The following is a 26,767-nucleotide window of genomic DNA, read 5'->3' as shown; positions in this document are numbered from 1 at the left end:
CTCAAAAAGCATTAATAATAGCTTTTAAAAAGTTCTTAAGTCCTGGCGGTAGAATTGTAAAGCCTAATGGCATTGGGGAGTATTGACCTCTTCATCCTGTCTGAGGAGCATTGCATCGATAGTAACCTGTCGCTGAAACTGCTTCTCTGTCTCTGGATGGTGCTATGTAGAGGATGTTCAGAGTTATCCATAATTGACCGTAGCCTACTCAGCGCCCTTCGCTCAGCTACCGATGTTAAACTCTCCAGTACTTTGCCCACGACAGAGCCCGCCTTCCTTACCAGCTTATTAAGACGTGAGGCGTCCCTCTTCTTAATGCTTCCTCCCCAACACGCCACCACAAAGAAGAGGGCGCTCTCCACAACTGACCTATAGAACATCTTCAGCATCTCACTACAGACTTTGAATGACGCCAACCTTCTAAGGAAGTACAGTCGACTCTGTGCCTTCCTGCATTATATATATATATATATTTATATATATAATAAAGTTTTGATATAAGCCCTTTTTGAAAAGGGTTTAATTCAAACAAACTCTCCAAAATATCTGAAGACACAAAATTTGGAAACGTAGGAAGTACCGTACTTAAAAAATGCCTAACCTGTAAGTATCTAAAAAAATGAAATCTAGGCAAATTATATTTATTAGATAATTGCTCAAAAGACATAAAACAATTGTCCAAAAATAAGTTGGAAAATCTTAATAAACCCTTAGTTTTCCAAGCCGAAAAAGCTTGATCTATAATTGAGGGATGGAAAAAACAATTAGCTACAATAGGACTATTTAAAACGAATTGAGTCAACCCGAAAAATTTCCGAAATTGAAACCATATACGTAAGATATATTTAACTATCGGGTTGTCAATTCGTTACGGCAATTTAGAAAGAGCAAAAGGGAGAGATGTCCCTAAAATAGAACCCAGAGCATAACCTGATACCGATTTAGTTTCCAAACTCACCCAATGAGGGCCAAAAGGACCATCCCATTCTTTCAACCAACATAACAAATATCTAATATTAACTGCCCAATAATAAAATCTGAAATTGGGTAATGCCAACCCACCTTCCTTCTTTGTCTTCTGTAAGTATGTTTTACCTAACCTGGGATTTTTATTCTGCCATATATATGAGGAAATTTTTGAATCAACATTAGTAAAAAAGGATTTCGGAATAAAAATTGGTACCGCTTGAAAAATATATAAAAATTTAGGTAAAATAACCATCTTAATAGCATTAATCCTACCTATCAGAGATAAAGATAATGGTGACCACTTAGTAAACAAGCCTTTAATCTGATCAATTAAGGGTAGAAAATTAAACCCAAATAATTCTTTATGGTTTTTTGTGATTTTAATCCCTAAGTAAGTAAAAGAATCATTAACTAATTTAAAAGGTAAAATATCATAGCTTGGGACCTGTCTATTCAAAGGAAACAATTCACTCTTATTAAGATTTAACTTATACCCAGAAAACTCACTAAATTGAGCCAACAATGATAAGACTGCTGGAATAGATTTCTCAGGGTTAGAGATGAATAATAATAAATCATCTGCGTACAAAGATACCTTATGAATATTTGTTCCACGATTAATACCCAAAATATCCTGTGATTCTCTGATGGCAATTGCCAAAGGTTCTAAAGCGATGTTAAATAGTAATGGACTAAGAGGACAACCTTGTCTAGTGCCCCGAAATAAACGAAAAAATGGAGATCTTTGATTATTAGTAAACACTGAGGCTACTGGAGTTTGATAAATCAGTTTAATCCAAGAAATAAAGGTCGGACTGAAATTAAACTTCTCCAGCACATAAAATAAGTAAGGCCATTCAACTCTATCAAATGCTTTCTCCGCATCTAATGAAATAACACATTCTGAAGTGTTATGTGAAGGAGTATAAACAATATTCAGTAATCTCCTAACATTGAAAAAAGAATAGCGATTTTTAATAAAACCGGTTTGGTCTTCCGAAATAATTTGGGGTAATACCTTCTCCAATCTGGAAGCCAGTAACTTGGAAAAGATCTTAGAATCCACATTCAATAAAGATATTGGTCTATAAGATGCACAGTCAGTAGGGTCTTTATCTTTCTTCAGTATTAAGGAAATGGAAGCTCTATAAAAAGATTGTGGCAAATTCCCCAATCTAATTGCTTCTTCAAAAACCTTGCATAGCCAAGGAGAGAGAGTAGCAGAAAAACATTAAAAAAATTCTACTGTATACTCATCTGGACCTGGTGCTTTCCCTGAATTCATTGAGGAAATAACCCCTTTAATTTCCGCGTCTGTGAACGGAGTATCTAATACTGAAAGATCATCGGATGATAATTTTGGAAAATTCAATTTTCCAAGAAAATCACACATGGTATTATGATCCTGAGGGAATTCAGATTGATACAGGGAGGTATAAAAGTCTTGAAAAGACTTATTTATCTCATCATGGTTAACTGTCAAATCCCCATTCTGCTGACGAACCTTAGTGATTTGACGTTTAACCCAAACATTCTTCAGCTGACTAGCTAACAGTTTTCCCGATTTATCACTATGTATATAAAACTCAGATCTGGTTTTCATTAATTGATTTTCAATCGGAGATGTAAGTAATAAACTATGTTCCATTTGGAGTTCAACCCTCTGTTTGTAAAGCTCCCTACTAGGAGTAGTCGAATATTTCTTGTCAATCTCCTTAATTTTATCAACCAATAAAAGAGTTTCCTTCTTAATGCGTTTTTTCAGACCAACAGAGTAAGAAATAATCTGTCCACGTATATACGCTTTAAAGGTGTCCCAAAGTATTCCGCAAGAAATATCTTCCGTGGAATTAGTTGAAAAGAAGAAATCGATCTGCTCCTTCATAAATTTAATAAAGTCCGGCTCTTGCAATAAGGTAGAGTCAAATCGCCATTGTCTAGCACTTAAAGCTGTATCCGTAAAATTAATAGAAAGTTTTAATGGAGCATGGTCAGAAATAGCTATAATATCATAATTACAACCAATTACCGATGGAATAAAACAAGAGTCAATAAAAAAAATAATCAATTCTCGAATAGGAGTGATAAACATGTGAGAAAAAGGAAAACTCCTTATCATTAGGATGACGAAATCTCCAGATATCAAAAACTCCATTATCAGTCAAAAAGGAGTTAATACAAGTGGCCGACTTATTGGGTAAAGTCTGAATAGATGTAGATTTGTCCATCAAAGGATTTAGACAACAATTAAAGTCACCACCCATTATTAACATATTTAAATTAGGTAAAGAAGTAAATAAGGACTTAAAAAAGTCAGGACAATCCACATTTGGAGCATAAACATTAACCATAGCAACCTTTTTATTACAAAGTAAACCCGTAATTAACAAAAATCTACCATTCAGATCCGAAAGGATATCATGTTGAACAAATGCAATAGAGGAGTCAATAAAAATTGAAACTCCCTTAACTTTGGCATTCGAATTCGAATGGTACTGTTGACCCCGCCAAGACCTAAAAAAGCGATATTTGTCCTCCTTCCTCACATGAGTTTCTTGTACAAAAATGATATGAGCATTAAGTCTTTGGAATACTTTGAAAATCTTCTTTCGTTTAATTGGATGGTTTAAACCATTAGTATTCCAAGACACAAAGTTAATGGTTTGAGCCATGTTTCTAAAGTCATCCCTTTGGTATATAAAGGGTTAACCATGTTATAAACTCATGCACCCGGAAGAGGAACAAAAATAAAGAGCGGACCCGGAAGTGACGACATCGTAGACATATTTGTAGTTCAAGAACAGCCCGAGTGAAAAAACTAAAACAAATTGATAAAAGAAAAATAAAAAAGGAAAACAGACCAACCCCCACCCCCACATGAAAAAGAAAAAAAGCCAAAATATGGCTTAAAAAAAGGAAAAAATGAGACTAAATCTACCCCCATATCAGCGGCAGACCACTCCGTGTTTAAAGGATATATGAAAAAAAACCACCCCAACTTTATGATCGCAATACTAAAATCTGCGCTTCTTAATATGCTTAGTTGTAAAAAAAAAGAGTATAATCACTAAAAGTTTATAGATCGGGTTATAACCCAAACAAATCAAGAAGTACTTAAACTATGATAAGCGATGCATTATAGGAAGAAGACAAAAAAAGAAACAATAACGCCATCTTAAACAAAACCAAGAATATTTTGCAAAAAACTACCATCTTGATAATAAAAAAAAATTCCCTTCGAAAGGTTAAAAATATACCTTCAAGGGAACAAAAATAGTAGTCAAAAATATAGTATAGTGGTTAAAGTGTATGAGACAGAGCGATTAATATAACGAAAGCACACTTTAACTTAAATATGAAGTATAGGATAACCCTACACCAATAGCCAGAGACTAACCCTGGTTTAAGGAATCGAAAACCATCTTTCACGATCAGAATCACTCATTTATTAGAGAGTAGTGTCTATAGCAGTAGGGAAGTTCTCCTCCAAATACTTTTTCGCTTCAAAAGTCGAAAGGAAAACCTGACAAGGAGCGTTCGGCGGGGAGGTCCTGAGCTTCGCCGGGTATAAGAGCGCAGGTTTTAGATTTTTCTCATAACATTCAGACATCAGAGGTTTAAAAAGAAGCCTTTTCTTCATAATTTCAGAACTAAAATCTTCCACCAAACGGAAATAGTAATTTTGAAATTTAATCATCCCAGCCCTCCGAGCCTCACGAATGAGTTGTTCTTTGTCGTGTACGTAGTGAAACCGGACAATTACCACCGGAGGTTTGGCTGAAGCACTCGATGAACGACTCCAAATTCTATGTGCTCGGTCAAGTACCGGGGGGTTCTCTGGAAAGACCGACGGAAACGCATCTTTTAAAAATTGAGCAAAATATTTTGAAGGATCGCCTTTTTCTATGCCATCTGGGAGACCAAGTATGCGTAGGTTCTGTCTTCTGGACCGATTCTCCAAATCGACACTCTTGGCTTTAAGTGTTTCCACCAGTTTAATGGTCGAAATTAAATCCTGTTGCAATTTTTCAATTGTCAAATCTCGTTTCCGAGCTTCTTCTTGCAGAGACGTGATAAGAACTTGTTGCTGGTTAATTACTGAATCCATCTTAACCATATAGTCTTGAAAAGCCTTTATATCTTGTTTAAAAACTTGATGTTGTTCAACAAATTTTCTATCCAAAACCTCCATAAACAGTTCATAAGTTAACTCAGTGCGTTGCGGTTGAGCTTGCTTCTTTCCATTACCGTTCGGGTTACGCCCCGGTTCTCGTCCTTTGGATCTAAGAGCCATTTCTGTTTGCATATCTTCAAGAATTCACAATAAAATCTTAACGATAAGCCCGAGAAAGTAGCAAGAATCTTTTGGTGTAGGTAACAATAAGTTGAATAAGGGTGATCAAAGGTTAAAAAAAGTAAAGGTTATGGAGCGGATCTGAAACAGTACTCACTCCATGAGCGTCTCCCGCTGACCTCTCGTGACACTTCCATGATTGATTGGAAACCTTTATTGGAATTGTTCATCATAAAGGTAAAACAACAATGTAGAATAAAAGCTACCAAATGAGTAAACAATAGAGTGCAAGATCATAACAAAGTAGACTGTGAGGCTAAGAGTCCATCTTATCGTACAAGAGTCTGATAATAGGGGGATAGAAGCTGTCCTGGTTTGCGCTTTCAGGCTGTTGTGTCTTCCACCTGATGGGAGAGGGGAGAAGAGAGAATGTTCGGGGTGGGTGGGATATTTAGCCCTATGATCTCTTGCTAAACATAGCTGTGTATGGCTGGAAGTGCCTGCAATGGTGACCTACATTCTAGAACTGCATTCCTGACGTAAAGTTCATTAAGAATAATGTACAGGCTCAGATTCTTTCTCTGAGAAGAGAGAGGTGACCCACCCCCCCCCCATAATAATTTTAATGTGTTTTTAAAAAATCTTTCTGCTTGTTCGCAGTTCAAAATTAAATGCCATTAAACATGAGAGCAGTTCAAGAGAAACTTTATCCAGAAAGCTGTGTGAAGGCTCTGCCTTGACCAGTAGTGGACTTGACGAGAAAGCTGGATACAGTGCCTTGTACAAGTATTCAGCCCCCAACCCTTTGTTCACGTAATGAGTATTACAGCCAAGGATTTTGATCAACTTAACTGAGAATTTTTATTGATGCATTGCATGCTCTTTTTTTTCCACAGAGCCCAAAAAAAACAGGGAAAATTGTAAAGAATGAAAAACTAAAAATTCAAGAACTGAAATGTCAGCAGTTCAAAAGTATTCATTGCCCTTTGCTCAGGACTTAGTTGAACCACATCGTACAGCTATTCAGACAGTGGGCTGTTTGTATAAGTTTATTAGATTTGCACAACATGTTGGAGCAAGATTTGCCCATTCCAAATTTGCTCAAGCTGTGCCGGGTTGTTGGGGATGGGCAGTGGACAGCAAGCTTGATGTCTAGCCAGAGTTGTTTTATCAGGTTAAAGTCAGGACTCTGGGACACTCAGGAACATCAATTTTCTTCATTTTGAAGCCACTCCATTGTTGCTCCGGCAGTGTAATTCGGGTCATTTTTCTGCTGAAGGATGAACCTCCTCTCCAATTTAAGAGGCTAGCAGGTTTTTCTCAGCTATCTCTCTGTATTTAGCTGCATTCATCTTCCCATCAATCCCTGCTGCTGGAAAGTATCCCCACAGCATGATGCTGCTGCCACGTACTTTACAGTGGAGATGGTGTCACCGGGCTGCTGTGGGGTTTTATATTGATGCCACATGGTCTTCCACTTTAGTCTCATCTGACCACAAGACCACCTTCCACATCTTTACAGCGTCTTCTAAGTGGCACTCAGCGAAGTCTTTACAGACAAGCATTTTTTTTTAGCCAGAGCTGCTTCCTTGCCATTCTTCCATCAATGCCTCTTTTGTGCAAGGTCTTAGAGATTGTGGAGCCATGATCTTCATCTCTAGTTGCAGCCACTGACTTCTGCTGCATACTCAGAGTGATGCTGGCGTCACAGTCGTCCGCACTCGGAGCGACGCCGGCGTCACAGTCGTCGTCCTCGCTCGGGGCGACGCCGGCGTCACAGTCGTCGTCCTCGCTCGGGGCGACGCTGGCGTCACAGTCGCCCTCACTCGGAGCACGCCGGCGTCACAGTCGTCCTCACTCGGAGCGACGCCGGCGTCACAGTCGTCGTCCTCGCTCGGGGCGACGCCGGCGTCACAGTCGCCCTCACTCGGAGCGACGCCGGCGTCACAGTCGTCCTCACTCGGAGCGATACCGGCGTCACAGTCGTCCTCACTCGGGGCGACGCCGGCGTCACAGTCGTCGTCCTCGCTCAGGGCGACGCCGGCGTCACAGTCGCCCTCACTCGGGGCGACGCCGGCGTCACAGTCGTCGTCCTCGCTCGGGGCGACGCCGGCGTCACAGTCGTCCTCACTCGGGGCGACGCCGGCGTCGCAGTCGTCACAGTCGTCGTCCTCGCTCGGGGCGACGCCGGCGTCACAGTCGTCCTCACTCGGGGCGACGCCGGCGTCGCAGTCGTCGTCCTCACTCGGGGCGACGCCGGCGTCACAGTCGTCGTCCTCGCTCGGGGCGACGCCGGCGTCACAGTCGTCCTCACTCGGGGCGACGCCGGCGTCGCAGTCGTCGTCCTCACTCGGGGCGACGCCGGCGTCACAGTCGTCGTCCTCGCTCGGGGCGACGCCGGCGTCACAGTCGTCCTCACTCGGGGCGACGCCGGCATCACAGTCGTCCTCACTCAGAGCGACGCCGGCGTCACAGTCGTCGTCCTCGCTCGGGGCGACGCCGGCGTCACAGTCGTCGTCCTCACTCGGGGCGACGCCGGCGTCACAGTCGTCCTCGCTCGGGGCGACGCCGGCGTCACAGTCGTCCTCGCTCGGGGCGACGCCGGCGTCACAGTCGTCCTCGCTCGGGGCGACGCCGGCGTCACAGTCGTCCTCGCTCGGGGCGACGCCGGCGTCACAGTCGTCGTCCTCGCTCGGGGCGACGCCGGCGTCACAGTCGCCCTCACTCAGAGAGACGCCGGCGTCACAGTCGCCCTCGCTCGGGGCGACGCCGGCGTCACAGTCGCCCTCACTCGGGGCGACGCCGGCGTCACAGTCGTCCTCACTCGGGGCGACGCCGGCGTCACAGTCGTCGTCCTCGCTCGGGGCGACGCCGGTGTCACAGTCGTCCTCGCTCGGGGCGACGCCGGCGTCACAGTCGTCCTCACTCGGGGCGACGCCGGCGTCACAGTCGTCGTCCTCACTCGGGGCGACGCCGGCGTCACAGTCGTTCTCTCTTACAAGTGCTAAGTTTAGAGGAGTGGCCTGTCCTAGGCGGTGTGGCTGTGGTTTCATATTTTTCAATTGTGTCATGATGGACTATACTGAGCTCTGAGGTATGTTCATTGCCTTTGAGATGGTCTTGTACCCTTCTCCAGATTTGTGTTTCTATATTATCATTTCCCTGGCTTGTCTTGAGTGCTCTCTTGTCTTCATTTTGAAAATCTGCCATGCTGGTGTGCCTTACAGAGGGAAGGGGTATGTGTTCTTATGAATTCTCTATGTCCATACATTGGGTGAGTTGCAAAGTGAATATACAGTATTGAACCTGAGGAAAGTTGGTGTAGCAATTACAAAGCAGATGAATACTTTTTCCAGACTCAAAATTTTCGTTTTTAATCTTTAGTAAATTGTTGACAGGTTTTGGAAGTTTTCTTTTGATTTGGCAAATGATTTGACATGGCACAATGTTTTATAGATGAACTCAAATCCTACTTCAGTATATTTTAAATTTAGAAAATGAAAATGTGAAAATGGTTCTGGGAGCGGAATACTTTTTCAAGGCATTGTGAGCACTTGAAGAAAGAATAGATGAGGTGGTCTGAGTATCAATATCTGGAAAATGTTTCTTGGCCTTCTCCATTTCCTTGTGTCCCCACAACCCCGAGACATCACCCTCTGAGTGCTGGCTTCTGTTGTAGACGTTTTTCACAGCAGAGAGTGGGAGCTCTTAGCTGATTTTAATCTTTTATCAAGCTGAAATCAATTGCATAATCTGTGCTAAAGGGCTCTGTCTGTTGTAGAATCTATTGTAAAGGTTTAGAGTTTGCCTTTCCTGTGAGAAAAACTAGAGAAAAACAAAGATCAAAAATTTGTTCCTTTGGGCATAAAGGAACAAATAGTGAGTCCAAGACAAGATTGTCAGTTAATGTGCCTGTGATACTTAAATAGAGATTGTACAGAATTGTTGATTCTCAGTTTAATACCACAGAGACCTTCCCTTTTTACTGTCTGAGCACTGAGATTGAAGAAAAATTATCTATCATTACATCTTAACCATTTCCTTGGGACGTTTCCCTATCTGATTATTGCAAAACCCACACAGCACATTTCCTAACCTCAAAATTGCTTTCCGTCATACTACAGCACAGAAACAGGCCCTTTGGCCCATCTAATTTGTGCTGAACTATTAACCTGACTGGTCCCATCGACCTGCATCTAAACATGGCTTTCCCATCGACACACCTATCCAAATTTCTTTTAAGTATTGAAATTGAACCGACTTCCACCACTTCTGCTGGTAGCTCATCACACATTCTAACCACCCATTTGAGTGAAGAATTTCCCTCCTGTTCTCCTTAATGCATACGACATGGCTTTTTTAGAACAACTCGTGGTTGAGGCCACTGGGGGAATCAGCCGTTCTGGATTGCATATTGTGCAATGAACTGGAATTGATTAGAGAGCTTAAGGTAAAGGAACCCTTGGGGAGAGTGGTCATAATGTAATCAGATTCATCCTGAAATTTGAGAAGGAGAAGCTAGAGTCAGATGTATCGGTATTACATCGGAATGAGAGAGGACTAGGCCAGAATTGACTGGAAAAGAACACCGGCAGGGATGACGGCAGAGCGGCAATGACATTAAAGGAAAGATTTTAGCATGGATAAAGCAGTGGCTGATTGGCAGGAGGAGAAGAGTGGGAATAAAGGGAGTCTTTTCTGGTTGGCTGTCAGTGACTACTGCAGACATCCCACCTCTCCCGGAAGTTCCAGGAGTCTCCCACATATTGATAGCAGCTGCCTGACGCCCGCAAATTATATACAATATCCCGGAAATCAATTTTTTTTGAGAGGGAGAGGAAGAGCGAGAGGGATCATCCTGATAGGTCTACTTAGCACAAAGAGAGACCAATCAGTTTTTTCTGTGGGTGGGCTTTACAGTCGACCTCAAAAATAATGACGGTGTTGCTCGCTGCACTGTTTGCAACAGTGACTTTTCTATTGCCCATGGTGGGTAAAATTGTAAAAGACACATTGAGGTGAGTTTAATTGGTGTCATTCGTTCATTTGCATAGCTAACGTTATTTAAACTAGCTGGCTAGCTGCTAAGCAGCTACTTTATTGATGTCATACGTGATGAGGCCAAACTTCCTGTAGACTTGCTTAAAGTTGTAATAGAATTAAAAAACGACTCCATTATAATATAATATAAGCACGTATTTTAATGTCACATTTTCTGCATGTACCCAATTTGGTTTAAAGATTGGATAAAATCACGAAACAAAGTATTACATACATCCTTGGAGGTCGACCGGGGGGTGGGGGGGGGGAGGGGGGGAGGATGCTACCTCCCTGAAATGAGTTCTTACAGAGTGGGATGTCTGCTAGTGGTCCATAGGCGGTCTGTATTAGGACCAATTCTTTTTACGTTATATGTTAATGATTTGGATGATGGAATTGATGGCTTTGTTGCAAAATTTACAGATGATACAAAGACAGGTGGTGGGGCATGTAGTTTTGAGCAAGTAGAGAGGCTACAGAAGGACTTAGATAAGGAGAATGGGCAAAGAAGTGCCAGATGGAAACTAGTGTTCGGAAGTGTATGGTCATGCACTTTGGTAGAAGAAATGAAAGGGAAGTCTATTTTCTAAATGGAGAAAAAATACAAAAACGGAGGCACAAAGGGTCTTGAGAGTCCTTGTGCACGATTCCCTAAAAGTTAACTTGCAAGTTGAGAGCTGCAAATGCAACGTTATCATTCATTTCAGGAGGACTAGAATATAAAAGCAAGGATGTAATGTGGAAACTTTATAAAGCACTAAGAAGGCCTCATGGAGTATTGAGCATTTTGGGCCTCTTGTCTCGAAAAGGAAATGTTGACCTTGGAGAGGGTTCAAGGGAGATTCATGAAAATGATTCCAGGATTGAATGGCTTGTCATATGAAGAGCGTTTGATGGCTCTGGGCCAATATTCACTGGAAGTCAGAAGAATGAGTGACCTAATTGAATCGCACCAAATGGTGGGAAGGCCTCGGTAGAATGGATGTGATGAGGATGTTTCCTATGGTGAGACCAGAGGGGACAACCTCAGAATAGGGGTGTCCTTTTAGAATGGAGATGAGGAGGAGTTTCATTGGTCAGGGCATGAAGGGATGGGGCGGTGGGGGGGAAGGTAGCAGGTTGGGACTGAGAGGGAAAATGGATCAACCATGATGAATGGGTAGCGGTGAATGGGTGTTTCTCGGAATGGCAGGTGGTGACTAGTGGGGTGCTACAGGGCTCGGTATTGGGACCACAGCTGTTTACCATTTACGATAACGATTTGGATGAAGGCATAGAAAATAACATCAGCAAATTTGCTGATGATACTAAGCTGGGTGGCAGTGTGACATGTGATGAGGATGTTAGGAGAATTCAGGGTGACTTGGATAGGCTGGGTGAGTGGGCAGATACTTGGCAGATGGCGTTTAATGTGAATAAGTGTGAGGTTATCCACTTTGGGAGTAAGAACAGGAAGGCAGATTATTATCTGAACGGTGTAGAGTTGGGTAAGGGAGTAATACAAAGAGATCTCGGAGTCCTTGTTCATCAGTCACTGAAGGTGAATGAGCAAGTGCAGCAGGCAGTGAAGAAGGCTAATGGAATGTTGGCCTTTATTACAAAGGGAATTGAGTACAGGAGCAAGGAAATCCTCTTGCCTTTGTACAGAGCCCTGGTGAGACCACACCTGGAGTATTGTGTACAGTTTTGGTCTCCAGGGTTAAGGAAGGACATCCTGGCTGTAGAGGAAGTGCAGTATAGATTCACGAGGTTAATTCCTGGGATGTCTGGACTGTCTTACGCAGAGAGGTTAGAGAGACTGGGCTTGTACACGCTGGAATTAAGGAGATTGAGAGGGGATCTGATTGAAACATATAAGATTATTAAGGGATTGGACAAGATAGAGGCAGGAAATATGTTCCAGATGCTGGGAGAGTCCAATACCAGAGGGCATGGTTTGAGAATAAGGGGTAGGTCATTTAGGACAGAGTTAAGGAAAAACTTCTTCTCCCAGAGAGTTGTGGGGGTCTGGAATGCACTGCCTCGGAAGGTAGTGGAGGCCAATTCTCTGGATGCTTTCAAGAAGGAGCTAGATAGGTATCTTATGGATAGGGGAATCAAGGGATATGGGGACAAGGCAGGAACCGGGTATTGATAGGAATTGATCAGCCATGATCTCAAAATGGCGGTGCAGGCTCGAAGGGCCGAATGGTCTACTTCTGCACATATTGTCTATTGTCTATAAATGGCGGAGCAGACTCGATGGGCCAAATGGCATAATTCTGCTGCCATATCTTATGGTCTTAAATGTTTTGTCTTTCACCCTTAATCCATGACTTCTAGTTCTACTCTCAACCAATCTCAGTGGAAAAAGCATGCATGCATTTGCCCTATAAATATTTCTTACAACTTTATATACCTCTGTGATCTCCCCTCATTCTCCTTTGCTCTGCAGAATAATATCCTGACCTATTCAACCTCTCCTAACTCAGATCCTCAAGACCTGGCAGCATCCTTCTAAATTTACTCTGCACTTTTCAATCTTATTGATATCTTACCTGTGTAGGTAGGTGACCAGAACTGCATACAATACTCCAGATGAGGTCTCACCAATGTCTTTCACATCTTCACCATAACATCCCAACTCTTGTACTCAATACTTGGATGTATGAAGGCCCTTGTGGTAAAAGCTTTCTTCATGACCCTACCTACCTGTGATGTCACTTCTAATGAATTATGGATCTATATTCCCAGATCCCTCTGTCCTACTGCTCACCCTGCAAGTTCTATCTTGGATTGCCCTCCCAAATTGCAGCACATTGCACTTGTCTGCATTAAATTCCATCTGCCATTTTTCAGCTGATCCAAATCCCTCTGCAAGCTTTGAAAGTCTACCTCTCTGTCCACTGCCCCCTGCCCTACTCTTGGTGTCATTGCAAATTGCTGATCCAGTGTACTACATTATTATCCAGATTATTGATATAGATGATGAACAACATCAGACCAACCGATTCCTGTGACACACCACAGGCCTCCAGTCAGAGAGGCAACCATCTGCTATCAATCTCTGGCTTCTCCCGTGAAGCCGATGTCAAGTCCACTTTACTACCTCATCCTGAATGCCAGGCGACAGAACCTCCTTGACCAATCTCCCATGTGGGACCTTGGAAACTTTGTCCATGTAGACAACATCCACTGCCATGCCTTCATTAATTTTCCTGGTAACTTCTTCGAAAAACTATAAATTGGTTAGACATGACTTACAGTCTGTGACTGTCCCTAATAAGGACCTCTCTGTCCAAATGCTCATTTATCCGGCCCCTTAGATTACCTTCCAGTAATGTTCTCATGACTACTGTGAGGCTCAATCTTGTTCTTGGATCCTTTCTTAGGCACCGGAACAGCATGAGCTATCCTCCAACCTTCTGGTACCTTGACTATTGCTAAGGATGCTTGAAATATCGCTGCTTGGGGTCACAGCAATTTCTGCACTAGCCTATCCTGATTAGGTACATGTAGTTTGGCTGGTACTTTAAAAAAGGGTAAAACTGAAGTGATGTGGGTAATAACATTCATTAAAAATACAACAGACACGAATAACACTCGAACCTCTCTCAATATTATCTACCAGGCTGATCAAACTGAACTGAGTCCTCTGTCTTGGTTGTGAGTTTGACCAGCTTGAGACCCCAGTTTATGTATTTTTTTCCCTGCTGTGGCCTCTGTGCTCATTCATATATACAGTGCTACTTAAAGCTATAACCGTTGTTATGGGTCCTGATGAAGGATCTCATCCTGAAATGTTTCCTGTTTATTCCTTTCTGTAGATTCTGCCTGACCTACATTTTGTGTGTGTGTGTGTGTTGCACATATCCAGCTTCTGCAGAATCTTGTGTTTGTAACCATTGTTTTCGCAAATTGAACATCTCCTTAAATTGTGAGACTTGCCTCCGCCACTTCACATAATAATCCTGTTTGGAGAGCAGAGCTTGGGCTTCTAATGAGCCTGGCCTTCACCTCCACCCTCACTCTTTGCCACTGCTGGCCTTCCCTGTCTCCCTTGTACATGTTACTTGTGGTTATCTGTTTCACTCCTGTGTTGGATTGTACCTCATAATCAGGCTCTGTGTACCCATCACACGTGGGCATGGAGTCGTAGATGTGGAAACAGTGCCTTGGGCTCACTAAGTTTGCGCCAACTGCCACTCACCTATTTTGTTTTGCCTACACACCCTTTATCTCCCTCAGATTCTCCTGTTTCTCTACACACTCGGGCCAGTTACCTCACCCACCCACATATATTTGGGATGTGGGAGGAGACTGAAGCACTCGGGAGACCCACGAGGTTCCAGGGAGAAACTCCACGCCATACTAGAGGTCAGGTTTGAACTTGGGTCACTGGAACTGTGAAGTAGTGGTTCTAGTAGCTGTGACAATGTACAGCTCTTCAGTGTCCTACATATTTTATTAGTAATAACAAGCTTAGGATAATAATCATCCCAAATTTGTTTAACTAATAAAATCAGTGTCCATCTCACAAAAGGTACATTCCCCTGCATCTGAATTCCTAAATGGAAGGGTTGCTTGCCATATTATTACAAAATGGTGGGAGATTCTGGCCATGGAAAAACTAAGAAGCTCTACTTGTCCTCTCCCATCTCACTGCTAATCGCACGTTTAAAACAAATGTTCTGCTATTTTTATCAATCGTTTGCAACTGTAATCGTTTCCTTTCCTCTTGTGCTTTCAGTTGCCAAACTTTTTCCTGAAGCCACATGATTATGAGATGTACTCGCAGAACGTGGAATTCATCAGCGCATTTCCACGAATGAAGATACGGTGAGTTGCTGCTCACTCTGTGTAGGCCAGCATGCTGCAGTATTTCTCGAGTTCCTCAGTGCCCCGCTCATTCAGGTACACGTCAAGGTGCTTTCAGATTTAGGTCTGGATTTATTTATCAGTGTGCATTGAAACATAGTGAGATGTGTCATTTGTTTTCAACCAACTTCCCCAAGGATGTGCTGGGGTGGCCCACGAGTGTTGCCACATATTCAGACATCAATATTGCATGCCCACGATGCTCAGCAGAACAACACAGAAACAACAAAGTAGAACAGTCCAAGCAACAGCAGCAAAACAAGTCCCATTCCTCCGTTCCTCACTCCCTCCCTCTCACCTACCCACGTACACACACTCGCCTTCTAACCCCAGGTCGGCCGGTGGCGCAGTGAGATCAGCGCTGGGCTCGAGAACGGAGGTTCCTGAGTTCGATCTAGTGACAGGCCGCCCCCGAGTGTGTTCTCCATCCGTGCCGGGTTGATGTCGAGCTTGCAACTCGACCTCGTTTTTAAATAAAAACACTACTACCTCCAGTTTAAATTCCCACGCAGAATATTGTGGAGGATCAAATACCCAAACCCAAGCCCGGCCATCATCTTCGGCCTTCAGCAGACTCGTGGATTCACAGACACCGTTCCCCAGTTTTCTCAATGGACTCAGTTTCGCAGACCCAGGTTCTGGCCGTCAGGCCTCGAATTCCGGACCTCCGATTGACCTTTGGGCTTCGATCCAGACCGTTCCTTTAGGTCCTCTCTCTCCTATCCTTCTTTCCAAACCACTCCCTCCAAGCCCTGTCTCTAAAGATTTTCTCTCTTCCACTTTGGTCCATCTGCCACACTCCATTCAATGGGTCCCACCCCTCTGGGAGTGGGGATGACTGGGAGAATTGGATCAGCCCATGATTGAATGGTGGAGCAGACTCAATGGGCCAAATGGCCTACTGCTCCTCTCTCCATCTGACCATCAACTCTTTCTCGCCTGGTCCCACGTCAGCTCAAGCCTCACCTTCCCTTCATCTCTTTATGCGAGCTATCTTTTATTCTCTCAGTCATGATGCAGGGTCTGGACTTGAAGTCCACAATCCTTTTGCCGCTTGATGTTCTGTGTTCCTCAAGCAGCTCAAGGTCCCATCATCTGCAATCTCTTGCCTTCTTGTGTCATCCAGTGCTGCTAATCCTCGTCAGACATTCTCTCCCTTCTCTGAGTCTGTTTTATAACATTTAAATTTTGAATAATTGGCTTGAAGTTATTTCTCCACAGATGTTACTCGACCTGCTTGAGCATCACCAGCATACACTGCTATATTCTTCTTAAGTCATTACCAAAAACTTAATGTGACCATTTTCAAGAAATTACAAAAGGTGTGAAATCCCACACCAGAAGGATATTGAGTGCAATTTCTGTTGAATCTGGATTTGAGGCACCATCTAGTGGTGAAGCGTGTAACTACAGAGGTGACTGGTAATGCCTGATTGTACTGAGATGCCCTGTCAACGACTGATGAAAACGTGGCTAAATTTATTTGACATATATAACAGGCCAAAGTATTCACATTTCTGAATAGCCAAGTCATTATTAAAGATCGTTGTGAGGGTGATAGAATGGCAGCAGACTTGATGGCTAAATGGCCGAATTATCCTATATCTTATGGGAAAAGATGTTGAATATACAATCAATTTCCATATAAAAATGCTTGTCTTAAATTGGCTCTTTCACTTACCCTAGATCTCAGCTGACAAGCAATGGTGATAAATCCCTACTAATTTTGAATCGAAGGCTGAACATAATGTTAAATCCTTGAAAAATCCTTACTAAATGCTACTGTGGCATGAGTCACTTTCAGTGATTACTTTTTAGTTAATTGTTGGAAAACTTGGCATTGTTACTAAAAATGCTTATTGCTTATGATTGTCATTTTTATCCATTATTACTTTTAAATGTATGAAGGAGTTAACATTTAAGCCGATAATTATGCTACCTGATTGTAGTGGCCAGAAGGTCACTAGTTCGAGCCTCAGCTAAGGCAGCGTGTTGTGTCCTTGAGCAAGGCACTTAACCACACATTGCTCTGCGACGACACCGGTGCCAAGCTGTATCGGTCCTTGCCCTTCCCTTGGACAACATCGGTGGCGTGGAGAGGGGAAGGCCTGCAGCTTGGGCAACTGCCGGTCTCCCATACAGCCCTGCCCTGTGCCCTGGAAACTTTCCAAGGCGCAAATCCATGGTCTCTTGAGACTAACAGGTGCCTATATAACTACTTTAATTCTGTTTTTTCTTTGACTTGAGGTCCATGATAGTTTGTGGGTAAAACAGCATATGTTTAAGTCTAGTTTATACTCCTTAGCTCCAATCATTGAAGTTCTATCCCCACAATTAAATTGTAAATGTTGATTTACTGTAAAGGTTGATGCATTGACAGCAGATCAGAAATAACACAACAGCATTTCTCAAGGATTACTACTGAATCTATTCTGTTGGGAAGATAGCACTGGTCTTGGGCACGTTCTCTTTTTTTTTCTGAGGCTGAGTTGCTAGCTTGTCCCAGCACGGATGGAGAGTGTGTAAGGTGCCGGTCGCCCGATGCGCCACAAGGCGTGGAAAGGAACTGCAGCACCAATGTCATAAATGAGGTAGCTGAGGGTGAATCACATTGACGCCTGGATTCACATAAGCCAAGCTGAGTTATACATTGTTTTTCATTAAAATACAATTGGGAAACAGCAATAATCACTGTGGTGGCATATTTCCCCATCTCTGCTAGAGGTGATCATTCAACTTGTGCCTTCCCAGAGACAGTAAAACCCATCTTGGCTTCTAATTTGGCTCCTTTCTTTGTGTTTTTCTACCATAACTGCATGGTATGTTTGTGGCTAATCTTTACATTGATCTTATCAACTTGATTAAGAAAAAGAAATAAGGTAGCGTTGCAAACTGGAACAAAATATTACATAGCGTTTCTGTGAATAATTCTCAATTAAATTTGCATTTTCCCTTGCCCCCTATCTGTAAGAAATGAGAATGTCACCCATTGCTCCAATCCATCACACTGGTTTTACTGATGGCATCTGAAAGTTGAGCTCCGATGTCTTAAAACCATCAGGACAGATGGTAGTAGTGTATCAGCTCATCAGGCTGTGAAATTTTACCCCAGTGGCTGTGAATATGCAGTTTTTTTGATGGATTGATGTTGTTAGACTTTCGGAGACTAAAGTGAGGAAATGGGTAGCCTTGAGAATCAAATCCCATGAAGTTAATGACAAAGGAACTTCAGGCTCCTTTATGCTGTGCCTCTGCTCCCATTCTTTATTTTATCTCTGGTTTTGCTTCTATTCCTGTAGGGGCCGAAACATCTATCGGGTCCTGGTGACGTTGTCTCGCTTCATCGCCTGGAACTACTGTGCTGACCTTCAAATGGAGGTGATGAAGATGACGCAGCATCCTGAGGACTGGACAGTCCAGGTGCGCTGGCGGGTGACCGGCATCCCACTCCATGTACTGATACTGAAGTTTTACAAGAGAGACAAGACTGAATTATACAGGTGAGAAATACAGCAGGGAAACGGGGCCCTTTGATCCACAAGTTCCGCACCAAAATCATCAGGCACCCATTTATCTACTCACTTTACTCATCATCCTGTTTCATTCCACACACATTCCCCTCAAACATCACTCCCCCCTCCAAAACTTCTGCTGGTCAGCTACACCCACAGTGGCAGTTTTTAGTGGCAAATTAACTACCATAGGATATAGGAGCAGAATTAGGCCATTCATGACTGATTTATTATCCCTCTCAACCCCATTCTCCTGTCTTCTCCCTGTAATATTTGATACCCTGACTAATCAAGAACCTATTGACCTCTGCTTTAAATATGCCCAATGATGTGGCCTCTGTGGCAAAGAATTGCACAGATTCACCACCCCCTGGCTAAAGAAATTCCTCCTCATCTCTATCCTAAAGGGATGTCCTATTCTGAGGGTGTGCCCTCTGGTGCTAGACTCCCCCACTATGGGAAACATCCACTGCTCATCTACTCTGTCTAGGCCTTTGAATATTTGATTGGTTTCAATGAGATTTCCTCTCTCATTTTTCTAAATTCCAGCAAGTACAAGCCCAGAGCTTGCGAATACTCCTCATGCATTAACCCTTTCTTTCTTGGATACATTCTCGTGAACCTCCTCCCCAATGCTAACACATCCGTTCTGATCATAATACACCAAGTGCTGTCTGACCAATGCCTTATAAAGCTTCAGCCTAATGTTTATTGTTATTAGGATATGGGAAGGAACTGCATGCTGTTGTTTGTCTGGAAGCTCTAATGTATAATTATTTTCCTGCCTCTCCTAGAACCTATGATGCATATTCAATCTTTTACTTGGGCCCTGATGGACTTGTTCACCGACACAAAGTCAGCAAGGTGAGTCTAGAGTAATCAGAGATTGCTTGAAGCTTGGTTGGAAGTATTCTGTCCATGCACTGGAATCTCTGTCCACACAAACTTGTATCGAAACTCGTGAGCTAGTGCTTGGGGAATGGACAACTCGATTAGCTGGTGGCTTTGGGCTGCTTTTAGCTGACAGATTGTTAGGAAGGCATCTAAAGGATGGACACTTCCTTAAATCCCAGAAGAAATTGGGAAGGTGACCATAATGTATAATCCTCCTCATAGCATGTGGTTCAGGGAAATAGTCTCGAGATACTTGTTTCATTGATAAAGAACAGACTAGAGGCACATGCCAGTGGGATGAAATGAAGAAGGATGGAGGAGACTTGCCTATAGCCTGAATACTTGCTTTGGATCATTTGGGTTAAAGGCTTGTCTTTTATGCTTTGCTTCATTTGAGCTCCAATAGTAAGAGTGCCCACCACTACCTTGCCCAACTCTGTTGACCAAATGACTTTCCCACCTTGTGCCCTGGTCGTTCTGTGGAGCCTCTTGGATTGAAAGACAGTTTAATGTGTGGATTATATTTAAAATGTGCAGGAGCAGATGTTTGTTCTTCCCCTTTCAGATTTCCTGTTCCTGTAGTTTCATAAGGCATAGGAGCAGAATTAAGCCATTTGGCCCATCAAATCTACCCCACCATATGATCATAACCCCATTCTCCTGCCTTCTCCTGGTAACCTTTAATGCCCTTACTAATCAAAAACTTATCAACCTCTGCTTTAAATATACCTATTCACTTGGCCTTCATGACCATCTGTGGCAATTCACCCACTGGCTGAAGAAATTCCTCCTCATTTTTCTACTAAAGGGATGCACTCCTATTAAGGCTGAACCCTCTGGACCTAGAAATCTCCCATTATTAAAACATCCTCTTTACATCCACTCTGTCTAGGCCTTTCAATTTTTGGTAGATATTTGGGGCGACTTGTCAACATTTTGGGTTGAATCCCTGCATGTATTTTGACCTGAATGCTGGGTTTTAATCTGAAACGTCGACCATTTCTTCCCTCCCACAGCTGCTGCTCAACCCACCGAGTTCCTCCAATAGAGCGTCGGTTGCGTCTTAGCCTATGTAATACAAATGTAATAACATTCCACCTCAGTACTTTGGGCACGGAGCGTAAGCATACATTCTGTCCCTGTGTCTCACCACTTAATGTGATTTCGGTTTAAGACAATAAATGGCTTGCTGTTGATGTCTCGCTCTTTCCACAGATGATTCCGACCCAGCCCCCGGTTGTCAAGGTGAAGAGATTGCTGCTGGGAGCCCTGGTTGCCCTGGGGCTGGAGGAACACCGCCCGGCATTGAACTTCCTCTTTGCTCAGCTCACTGAGAAGGTGGGGCAGAAACACTGCTGAGAGAGCTGGGGAAGCACATCCACACAGAGCTCACCGTGCCTGGGCGAAGGCAACGCCGACTCCTCGCATCTCTGGGCTGCTTCAGCTACTCCCGCGATTTGAGGCAGTTTTGGATATCCCTTCCGTCCGTAAAATGTTCTGTCCCACCCTTCTGAATCTAGCACATCGTTTGGCTGTAAAGACTAATCTGATGGGTGAGGGATATGTCAGACTACATGTCGATTGAATAGTGCTTTGTATGACCAAATTATTTTGTGTCATTGTATAAACATTTTGTCCAACCATTGCAAACTACTGCTGGGCAAAGGTCCAAAGCTGGTGTTTGTTTCCCACTTGCACAATGGGTGACCAAATTAATGGATGGGTTTAGTTAGAGCTGTCGGATTGCCTGGGGCGATGTGTCCGGTGTCCTCACTGTTCAGGGCTGTAGGTGGTAGACCTGATGCTGATTTGATCCTGATCTTGGCTGCTGCCTTTGTGTGGAGTTTGCACGCTCTCCCTGTGACCTGGGCACTTCGGTTTCTCCCCACATCCCAAAGGCTTGCTGCTATAATGTTTTCCCTACTGCGCAGGAGAGTGAAATGGGATGGTTCGTAGTGGTCCAAGCAGCTTGTATATTGGCTGTAGGACTCTGTAACATCACGGGTGTAAAGGTTAGAGAAGTGCAGAGGAAAGTATACGTTGCCCAAAGAGTGATGGGTATCCGGACCTTGCTACTTGACAGTACTAACGAGAAACTGGGACAAATACTTTTAACAACCCGATAGATATGGATTTCACAAAATGTAGTGACTGGGTTTTTAGCGAAGTGTCGGTTGGCTGTGGGATAAACAGTGGCCAGGGCACCAGGGGAAATTGGCCCTGCTTTTCATAGAATAATTCCATGCGATCTGTTTGTATCCTTCCACTATCATTGATCCAAGGTATCGATCCTGAGCCAGAGCAACACTAGGTACTGTACTGTGGTGTCAGCTCACTTGCGTCGCCTGGTTTTATGTGCTTCCCCACTTGGCAGTGTTCGTTCTTCATTGGCCCTTTGAATCGGTTGGCTCAAGTAGCGTGAAGGCTCCCAGATGAGACAAGTATGTGAGAGAAGTGTGAACAGTAATGACTGTGATTATAAATCGGGGATGTCAGGGTGTCACAGACATTGATTCACAGCTCTGGAGACTCGGGTCCGACCCTGACCTCCGCTATATCGAGTGTGTGGGGTTTGCATGTGTGGCTTGTGGCTTGTGGGTTGTGGCTTGTGGCCACAACCCTTGTGGCTTGTGGCTGTGTGGGTTTCCATCCTCGTCCCAAAGGCTCGATTGTGGGTTGATTGGCTGTAAATAGTCCTGGGTGTGTGACTGGGGCTGTGAGTTATTGGAAACACCAGAAGTGGGATTATTGTCAGTGGGTGCTTGGTGTCCGGTGAAGACACACGGAGCTGACTCTGACTTGTCCTGATGCAAGTTCATAACAAAAGAATTATGGTGTGTGCACTGCAGTTCCCTGCATTTGCTGGATGCAAGAAGAGCAAATTTTGGCCCAGTCTGTGCAGGGTTTGCTCTGTGTCCACATCCCCTTTATGGTGGATGAACTTATTGACCCTCAGACCAACTGCAGAGGCAAAACACTGAAAATTGGAAATGTGAATGGAGTTCCTGGAGCAGCTTCAGTAACGGGTTTCGGTGTTTCGGGCTGGTGGCTTCAATTGCTTTTCCGGTTCCTCGGATCATTGGATGCTGAATAAATCTGAGAGAAGCTGTAAGGAAATGGGCATGTGATTCTATATTTCTGCCTGCTCTCCTCCACCCGCCCCATCCCCATTCAGCTGTCCGAGGTGCTCCCTGATGTGCTGAATATGTTCAGGTTCCACTCTCCAAACAACGCTTTGTGACGTTCAGCATAAATATCAAAGCTCTTGATCGGTGAGGGGTTGGCTGGCAAAGATTTGATTTCTGCTTTATGGCTTTCTCTGGTCACCTTGTCTGGTTGTTCCAGTGCTCAAGTGTAGTCTGCCTTAAATCCTGCAGAGCAGAGCTGTGGCATTGCCCTGCTGAGAGATGGTCTCCTGTGGGTGAAATGTTGATCTGTTGAATGATGAAAATCATGTTGAACTGTTGGAGGGGATTCTGTGGTGCTTCTGAGCTGGTGTATCTTGCTGCTGCGTCTTGCTTCATTAAAGAGGGTACACTGCAGAAGTAACTAATTGCTTTGGCATATTCTGGAGAGAAATAGAATCATTTCCCTACCGCTTCATTGTGTTTTATCTCTCGCAGTCGTCGTTTAGATTGGCAGACTTGTGCGGGCAATGTGACCCTTGTCAATGGCGAAGGATCTGAGGGAATGATGTGATTTAAAGTGAGCTGTCTCGCCAATGGCCCATAGGAGTGAGAGTGAATGAGATTTCTTTATTGTGCTTTGTTGCTCTGGTAGTGCAAGTTGTTCCACAGAGCAGGGAGCCTTCGCACCAGCGGCATTAGTACAGTTTCTCTGGCCTTTTTGACCGTTATGTTGTCTACCTTCTAGATCTGTAAGACTTTGAAGACCCACCAAGTGTCCGAAGTTCATAAGACAAAATGATGGAAATAAGCAGCCTGGTCAGATATTCATCAGTTACTCCAAGTACTTTGGGCTGTGTGACTCGGTAGCATGGAATAAGTTCCATGCAGGAGTTTGTTTACAATTTTGAACTGAGTTTCATTAGTCAGTGAATTGTGCTCCTTGTATTAGGGAAGGATGCGCTGTGTCCTAAGACACCCCACGGAGGGTTAAGAACACAACTGGAGAAAGGCTGGAAAAGAAGCAATGCATTCCAGATAACGGTAGCCACAAAAATCAAGGCAAAGGGTGAAGTGAAGCCAGAGAGGAGAAACCCTTTACCATCTCACACTCAGTTTCACCCAAAGTTGTCACCACCGAGTAGAGATTCAAATACAGCACCGTGAATTCCAGCTAAGAAGTGCTCTACGAGTCATTCAACGGAGGCAGGGTCTTCTAGTGGTTTAACATTCATCAGCATGAAGAAACTAAATTAACATTTCAAACTTGGCTTATTTGTGACCAAGAAGGGCAATTTGGTGACAGGGACATAATAAAGAGTGGGAGTAAACCATTTGCCCCTCTGAGCCTGCTCTGATATTCGCTAATCTAACCTTGCCCGTTCAGTTGTACTCATGACTTCCTCATTTCCCCTGTAGTCCATCTGAACCTCAATGAATTGGCACCATAAGTGCTCTGGGGGAGATGCTTTCAAAGTTAGTAACCTCCTGAGAGGAACCAGTGAGACTTGGTTCCAGGTTTGCTCACCAATGAAGATAAGAAATGGAGACAGGAGTTGGTCCCTCCTGCTTGGAGCCTGTTCAGTTAGATCTTGGCTGATCTTCATGGCTTTTCCCAATAGTAATCACTTTCCTTTGATTCCCTCAATATCCAAAAATGACGCATGCAGTTGTTGAACACCGATTATCTTGTAGGGTTTTCCCTCACTGATTTCACTTTACCTTGTAATTTCTTTGTGACGACCATTATCTGGAATACATTGTTTCTTCAATGGTCTTTCTCCAGAAAGCTGTGATAGGTTACTTGATTAGCATTCTGCTGTGAATATCAAACCGGGCAAATGTTGGTGAATAACTTCTGGAGCAGTTGATTTTTCATTAGTCCATGGGGTGGGGGAAATCATGTAGTCAAACTGAATGTAGGTCATATGTTGACAGCAGGACAGGTACGGTGGTTAACTGTGGTTAACAACTGTTTTCTTGAGCTGTTGCTTCCATTTTAACTTGCAATATGACAGCACTTTTACTGGACAAAATAGAATTATCTGTCTTCGTTTTATATAAATGATTGGAGGAGGCACATGTAGAGAAACAATTGACATAATCAAAGCCAATGTGTAGCAAGATGTTTGGGTATCACAGAAAATTGTACCTGGATCTTAAGTGACCAGATGTAAATGTTATCTCCTGTTTTCATGAAATTGATGGTGTCAAATCAAAGTGCATTGTGATTAGTTTTCCCCTGGCTGATTGCATTAACAAGTATATTTAATCTCAGTGATTTTTTAATATATATTCTGTAAAAAAAAAAGTTTCAAATTCCTAAAAGCATAAAACCTGCAGTTGCTGGAAATCTGAAATAAAAGCCTAGATGCTAGAAATACTCAGGCTGTCAAGCAGCGGCAGTGGAGAGCAAATCACTTTAGTGTTTCTGGTCTATATGAACTTTTGACCCTGTTGCTCAAAACAAACAAGGCTGGTTTCTAATGTGAGACATGCTAGTTTGTAATGGCACCATTTTAATGAACACATGACCCAAAATTATTTGAATTGATAATGCAGGGGAAAACTTGAATGCTGGAGAAAGAAAAGCAAATTAGAAAACGCTGACGGTACACTTCAAAGATCTGTTGTTTTCAGGAATTCACTTGTATGTGCTCTGTACTTTAGTGACAGATTTTGAGGTAGAACTATTCTTTCTATGCCGTGACCAACAATGTCAGTCTTACTGACATTGCCTTGAATATCATGCCTTACAGGCTGGCTTTCTACCCACTGCTATGCTTTGGTCCTCTGAGAAAACATCTTGCATTCTGACATACCTCTCCTGCTTTGTAACAAACACTCGAGTGAGCAATCACCTGGTGGAGTACTTGTGAGTATGTTAGCCGCTGGCGTTAGCAGCCATCTCAAATCTGTGTAGAGGTGGTGCCAAGCTCCAAGAGCGGTCGTTGTTGGTGATATTTATAAGGGATTGAAGTGTCTTAGATTGCAAACCAACTCTAAAGGTGCCTGTGCCCAGACCTGAAGCCCATTGTGGCCTCGCCACGGAATAATTCCACATGGGCTTAATGAGAGAGGCAGGTGGGCTGTTGAAATCCTTGCAAGTGTGGTGCTTGTTTGCATCTTTGAAAACTGCTTTGTATTCTGCATGGATGCATGTTTCATTGTGAACTGATTGTATAAACAGCTGCATAATTTGACGGTGTATATAGTTCTAATATATATGAAAAAATATATAAATAAAATTAGTACCAAACCTCAGACTTTGAACAGTCTTTCAATATGATAAAAGAATTGTTTCAATTATACTCGATAAATAATTGCTAAAAATGGTTTTATTGCAACTCATCTCTGTAAGTGAATCTTTTCATAGCGACTAGACCAACAGTATTGATTTTTTTTGGGTATGTTAAAACACTTGTCTGCTCTTGATTCGGTGCAGATGCACTTGCTGGGGATTTATAACTGACACCAGTTACTTGGCCGAGTGGTTATTATGATGGGAAAAGATGTCTCCTCAGCAGACGTACCTAAATTCAGAGGACACAGAGTGATGAGAAAGAGGGTTATGAGAGGATCTGAGGGATTTTTTTAAATACCCAGGAGTAGTTGCAAAGATGTGCTACCTGAGTAGGTGGCGGTGGCAGCAGGGATTCTTGACATTTAAGAAGTATCTGGATGAGACTTGAACTACCAAGGCATAATGGATCACAGACCAAGTGCAGGTAAATAAGAAAAGTGTTGATGCGTGCTTCGTGTTTGGCATGTATGCGATGGGATGAAGGCCTAGTTCCATGCGGTGGTTTCTAGTCATGTAGTGTCTTGCTTGTTGAGTTCCCAGACCACCATGCCTTTATTACGACCCTGAAACAAGAACATATGAGTTTACCATTATTCAGTTTAGGTTAGTCTTTGAACATCACATAAAGCCCAGCTAATTTTCAACTTCTTGTCCATCAGAATCGTCTTGTAGATGTATTTAAAAATTTTTTTTTAATCATGCACCGCATGTGGATCTTCCACGAGGCTAAAACTTGGACTTGCAGTCTCTTAGGCTTTCGCCAGTGGGGGAA

General features: G+C 43.4%; 1 protein-coding gene across 2 annotated transcripts in view; it reads left to right on the top strand.

The window, feature by feature from the left end:
• Positions 1 to 25,950, top strand: part of c2h6orf136 (chromosome 2 C6orf136 homolog) — a 45,295-nt gene extending 19,345 nt beyond the window's left edge. For both annotated transcript variants that reach the window (XM_073032177.1, XM_073032187.1), the window contains exons 4-7: positions 15,033 to 15,121; positions 18,460 to 18,660; positions 19,467 to 19,536; positions 20,782 to 25,950. In XM_073032177.1, the coding sequence (XP_072888278.1) occupies positions 15,033 to 15,121; positions 18,460 to 18,660; positions 19,467 to 19,536; positions 20,782 to 20,925 (504 nt within the window). In that variant the 3' untranslated portion in view covers positions 20,926 to 25,950. The remainder of the gene's footprint in view (positions 1 to 15,032; positions 15,122 to 18,459; positions 18,661 to 19,466; positions 19,537 to 20,781) is intronic.
• The last annotated feature ends 817 nt before the right edge of the window (positions 25,951 to 26,767 follow it).

The sequence above is a fragment of the Hemitrygon akajei genome, chromosome 2 (assembly GCF_048418815.1).
Source record: "Hemitrygon akajei chromosome 2, sHemAka1.3, whole genome shotgun sequence".
Lineage (NCBI taxonomy): Eukaryota > Metazoa > Chordata > Chondrichthyes > Myliobatiformes > Dasyatidae > Hemitrygon > Hemitrygon akajei.
Note: the sequence above shows the minus strand (reverse complement) of the source record. Positions and strands in the feature narration are given on the sequence as shown.